This window comes from Coenobita brevimanus, chromosome 17, assembly GCF_032717465.1.
Source record: "Coenobita brevimanus isolate Jiangsu-jjx chromosome 17, ASM3271746v2, whole genome shotgun sequence".
In the NCBI taxonomy this organism is placed as follows: domain Eukaryota; kingdom Metazoa; phylum Arthropoda; class Malacostraca; order Decapoda; family Coenobitidae; genus Coenobita; species Coenobita brevimanus.
The window spans coordinates 757501-762952 of record NC_136970.1 but is presented as its reverse complement, the minus strand read 5'-3'; the positions used below and the strand labels follow the sequence as shown (position 1 = coordinate 762952).

General features: G+C 43.4%; 1 protein-coding gene across 1 annotated transcript; it reads right to left on the bottom strand.

Moving 5' to 3' along the window:
• Positions 1 to 537: 537 nt before the first annotated feature.
• Positions 538 to 5222, bottom strand: LOC145391170 (ELMO domain-containing protein 2). Its single transcript, XM_080265850.1, has 7 exons — positions 5157 to 5222; positions 4071 to 4216; positions 3493 to 3649; positions 3122 to 3287; positions 2386 to 2483; positions 1624 to 1692; positions 538 to 832 (listed from the first exon to the last, which is right to left on the bottom strand). The coding sequence occupies exons 1-7, from the start codon at positions 5168 to 5170 to the stop codon at positions 538 to 540; spliced, it is 945 nt and encodes a 314-aa protein (XP_080121976.1). The 5' UTR covers positions 5171 to 5222.
• Between the last annotated feature and the right edge of the window lie 230 nt (positions 5223 to 5452).

The window sequence follows — 5452 nt, the reverse complement described above, 5'->3', positions numbered from 1 at the left end:
ATTAAGTTTGAGCTGCACCTCAATCTTATCCCAAATCCAAAAATGCTCAACTATGCTCCCAATGGGCTTTTTGGGAGCATTTTCTGACATAGCATAAATATTTCCACACACAAAATTACAATACACCACTGGGTTCTTAAGCTTGAAAATGTCTTGTGCCTCAAATTTATCCCAAACTAAAAAAATGCTCAGTTACGTTTTCAAAGGGCACTCTTTGGGCATTTTCCGACAAAGTCTAAAATGTTATCAAGCGCAAAATTACACTTGAAATATGCCACAGGGCTCCTTTGTTTGAGTCTGACCTGTCCTCATACTTATCGCAATTCCAAAAATGCTGAAGCAGGTTCTTAGCGGGCATTTTGGGTGCATTTTCCAAGCCTAAATGTTATCAAGTATAGTTCCACACTTGAAAAATGTCATGGGGTTCCTTACGCTGAGTTTGACCTGAACTCAGACTTTAAAATGCTCAAATATACAAAAATGCTCACATATGTTCGCAAATGTTCTCAATGGGCATTTTGGGAGCATTTTCCGGGCCTAAATGTTCTCCAGCACGAAATTACACTTGAAATACGCCATAGGGTTCTTCAACATGAGTCTCACTTGGGCCTCAAACTTGTCCCTCACCCTCGAGAACTCCATCATATCCCGAGGCTTCTCCACCCTCCAGAGCTCATCGAAGGAGAAAAAGAGGTGGCAGTAGAAGTTGTGGAACGCCCTCAGCTCCGGGAACCGCTTGGAGGCGTTGTAGAAGTGGACCTTGGCCACCCCTGAGTTGAGGAGGGTGTAGGCCATGTGGGTGATGTTGATGCCAACGATGGCAAAGGAGTACCTGTGGGGTGATGTGAGAGGTGGTAGTAGTAGTAGCAGTGAGATGTAGCAGTAGTAGTAGCACTAGTTTAATAGCGATTTATTTTATATATCTCAGTGGGAGAAAATGACAATACTGAGGCTCAACATCCATTCCACAGCACTACTTTATGACTAACATCACATTCCAGTGTTAGTACTGTATTCTGTTATAACTCAGAGGTGAAGACAGAGATATTGATTGGGTGTGTGCAGTGTGTAGGGGAAGCATGAAGAGACTGAGAGAGGCATGAAAGGACTGACCTTGCTGAAGAGTCCCTCGAGTGTGTGGAGGAGTTTTGTTATTTGGGAGATGTGTTATGTGCAAGAGGTGTGACTGGAGCTAGTTCTATGGCTACAGTAAGGAGTGACTGGAAGAAGTCCTGGGAGCTGTTGCCTCTCCCAGAATTAAGAAGACTTTCCCTCTGTGCTAAGAGATCCATGTATGAAGCACGTGTTAGGAATGTAACATTGTATGGCAGTGAGACCTGGCAGTAAAGGATGATGATATTTGTAGGCTGAAATGTACAGATATGTGTAGTACCGTACTGTAAATTCTTGAAGGACACGTGTGGGGGGTTAGGACTATAAATCAAGAGTTGAGAGGAAGAATGGGATATGACTGTATTAGTGCTGTGATGAGAATGAGCAGACTGAGATGGTTTGGTCATGTGGAAAAGACAGAGGATGAAAGCAGCATTAAGTGAGCAACAAACCACAACCACTCCTTGGATGCAAACCCTTGCAAGTAAAACCCACACTCTAACTTCTTACCCGTATTTAGGGTGCTGTGAGCGGGTCAACACGTGGCGCGCAGCACTCTCATACTGCTCAGCAAAGAACCTGCCAAAATAAGCACAGTGCATTAGACAAGAGAAATACTTTGAGATGATTTGGCCATGTGGAGAAAGCTGAGAATGAAAGACTGACTAGAAGAGAGTATGTGAATGAGGTGAAGGAGAGGGGGGAGGGGACATGTGAGGATGAGATTGAGGGTTGGAGTGGACAGATAATGTATGAGATGAGGAGAAAGAATGAAGGAATGACTAGATGAGTGTATGTGAGTGGGGAAGAGGAGGATATGGGGATGAGAAAAGGGAAGATGAGCAAGAGGGATGGAGTGGAGAGAGAAATGAGAGAGGAGAATGGAGAATGAGAAACTGACAAGAAAAGTGTATGTGAGTGAGGTGAAGGGGAAGAGACGGGGAAGACTGAGGAGGAGGCAGAGGAATAAAGCAGAATCATATATGAGAGAGGAGGGTGCAAATAAGACACTGACTAGGACAGTGTACAGTATGCAAGTGAGGTGGAGAGGGGGAGAGGAAGACTGAGAATGAGATGGAGGGATGGCATGGAGAGATATATGAAAAAAGTGTACGTCAGAGTGAGGGCAGCCAAACAGCAGAGGCCTGGGCAACAAGGAAGCAATATTAAATTATCCAACTCACAAGCCACACACTCATTCAATCACAATTCAAGACTCTGAAATCCGGACTCAACTTCACAGGCATACACATCCCACAAACACCAACTCACAGTAAGTTCTCAAGTCCCAGCAGCCCCATGCCACGGAAATCTGTCTGTGGGTCGTCTCCTTGGAACCCGATCATCTGCCACTGTTTTGTCACTCGCGCCTGCAACACAAAAGGCTTTACAATGATTGCTGGCTTTGGTTTGTTTCATTTTACTTATGAACACTCCAACCTGCTTGCAGATGTTGGCCTTGTTCATCTAATGGCAGCTCTCCACGCTCCTCAGGCTCTGGCAGTCTCTCTGTTTCATTCTTTATCCCTGAGGTCAGACTGTATGACCTTGTCCCATGTATTTTTTGGTCAGCCTCTCACAATTCTACCCTCAATATTGACGAATCCTCGGAACCCAGTTATCTTCCCCTCTCTCCCCATAACCAAACTAACTCAGTCCAATCATAGAAATCCAATCATGGAAAACACATAAATCACAAGAATACAAAGGTTTACTAAACTGAATATAAATCAGTGTTAGGTAAGACACAAAACTACTGCATAAAACATAACTTTATAGATAGGTCAAGGCATGGAATGAAGTCACAGGCTACATCAACAACAATAATAACAGCATCATCATCGTGAACAACAACATCTCCAAAGGGGTTCCACACATCAGAACAATAACAACAGCAACAACAATGTCACACCTTCAACAGAATTCCAGACACAAGACAATAACAACACACCTCCAAAGGGATTCCAGAACTATAAGAACAACAACAAGCAACCATCACACAACACACCTCCAAAGGGAACCCAGGCATAAGGGCGGTCCAGAGGCGTAGCAGCTTTTCCTCGTGGGTCGGGTCGTCTGAGGAGTATGGCTGGCGACGCACACACTCCACCTCCGCCAACAGCTGCCGGTACCCCCAGATCTGCGTCAGACACTCACCCAGCATGTCTGAAAACCTGAAACACATTATACACACTGAGCAAAGAAATCTGTGGAAGGTAAGGGCATCCATCGTTTACTCACTCAGCATAGTGAAGGTTTTGAATACCTGTGGTGGCTGTGTTTTATGTCTCTGTTTTTGATTTATAGTGTTGTGTGGATGAGAGGGCTATACAGTACTGTGCAGGTGGACAGGTATACATAATGGCTGCAATGGCTTACTTTTTGTGTACTTTGGTGTTGATTCCCTTGATGCGCACGATAGCAAACACAGCATAGTAGATGAGCTCCTGCTTGAGGGTGCGTTCCTGGCACTTGCTGTCGATGTACTTCATGCACTTCTGTATCTCTGGTGACCGGCTGTGATCCAGGGAGAACTCTGCAAACACCACAATGCAGATAAAAAGCCAGATGACATATTACAGTACACATACATATATACATAAGATGCCATGCTTCCTCTTAGGGAATCCCTGTACAGTACTTAGGTTGGCCAAGGTACAGCTGTTTTCTATGGACTGAAAACTAAACAAAGTGCCTAAACCAGCTAGTTATTTTCCAGCAGTTGTTGGAACCTGTTGGGAAGAAAGAAACAGTACAACTTCCCATATTGGAACACCTGATTTCCCAAAACCTCACCAGTACTACTACTACTTTGACAACCACAACCACAATTACCACCACCACTACAACTACAATCATTACCACACCACTACTATAATTACTACCACCACTACTACTATTACCATTATTATCATTATCATTACTACTACTACTACCATCCTGATGTCACTACATACCAACACCACACGTCCGCATGGCACCACGATTCTCCCCATAGCAGATACGCTGGAGTTCGCACAGTCGTGTGGTTCGCCGCAACACCCACTTCACCAGAGGCCGAACCCACCAGTACAGGGTGCTCCATACCACACTGAATATGCCACTGAAAAGAAAAATACCGTATAATGAGTAGTAGTAGAAGTAGCTAATAGCAGTAGTAGTGGTAATAGTACTGGTGGTAGTGGCAATGGTGATAGTGGTAGTGGTGATAGTAGCAGTAGTGAGTAGTAGTAGTAATAGTGATAGTGGTAATGGTGATGGTAGTAGTAGTAACAGCAGCAGCAGCAGAATACATGGTACTGTACTGTACTACTTAACTGCAGAAAGCAAATGGCGAACATATTAATTTCAGTCTGTATTAGCTAGGTGTAAAAAAAAAAAAAAAAAAAAAAAATGAATTCTACAGTACCTCTTGGAAGCAAAATTTATCAGTACCGGGAAACTTTTGAGAGAAGGCTCGTAAAATAAAACCAAGGTTACCAATTTACCCTCAGTACTCTAGGGCTGTGTTATACAAATGGGAATGTAGCGCAACAGGCCTTTGCTTACCTATATACAGCATGACTCATATACAGATTTCTTCCCAAATAATTAGGCTCCGATGCAAAGCAGTGGTCATAACTGGGATATTATTTGCCAGATGCCATTATTGGAATTCAAGTGCCAGTAATTTGAAGTGTTTTCTGTTTATATCTCAGCATTTGCTAACATTGTTCTTCTATGACATTTCCAATGCAACTGACCCCTGGGGTTGTTAATGATCCTATGGGGAGGCTGATGACCTTAAAGGGGGGAAGGAGTCAATCTGCGACAGAAGCGTCAGCAAACGGCAGTATAAATGGAAGACACTTAAAACAACTTGATTTCCATTCGTGTTTTCAGCTAAATATTTAGCCTGGTGCTAACACAGGCAGTATTAATTACAATTTCTGGCAGATTGTTCAACTTAATTACTCTTCACCTACAAGTACCTCAATTAGAACAAAATCATAACTAGGTTCTGGCCTATCTGCTACAAACCTGCCTTGCCATTCGATACTCACAATGGAATGCCCATCTTGCTGCTCGTTGTATAAACAGTGGAAATGAACAGGTCAATACCCCTCACTGATAAAAGTCAGCCTCGGTGGTCAGTGACCATCCTTATTTTACCGAACACTGGAGGGAAAAACGGTTTCCATGAGTTACACTGGCCCGAAAAAGTTCTTTGTTGATACCCTCAATACATCCTGTGAAGGAAATAAGTCACAATCTAAGCCATCACAGTGGTAAATACACGTCAACTTCATGTGCCTTACTACTCAGGTCGTGGCAACTGATAATGGTTTTTATTACCAAA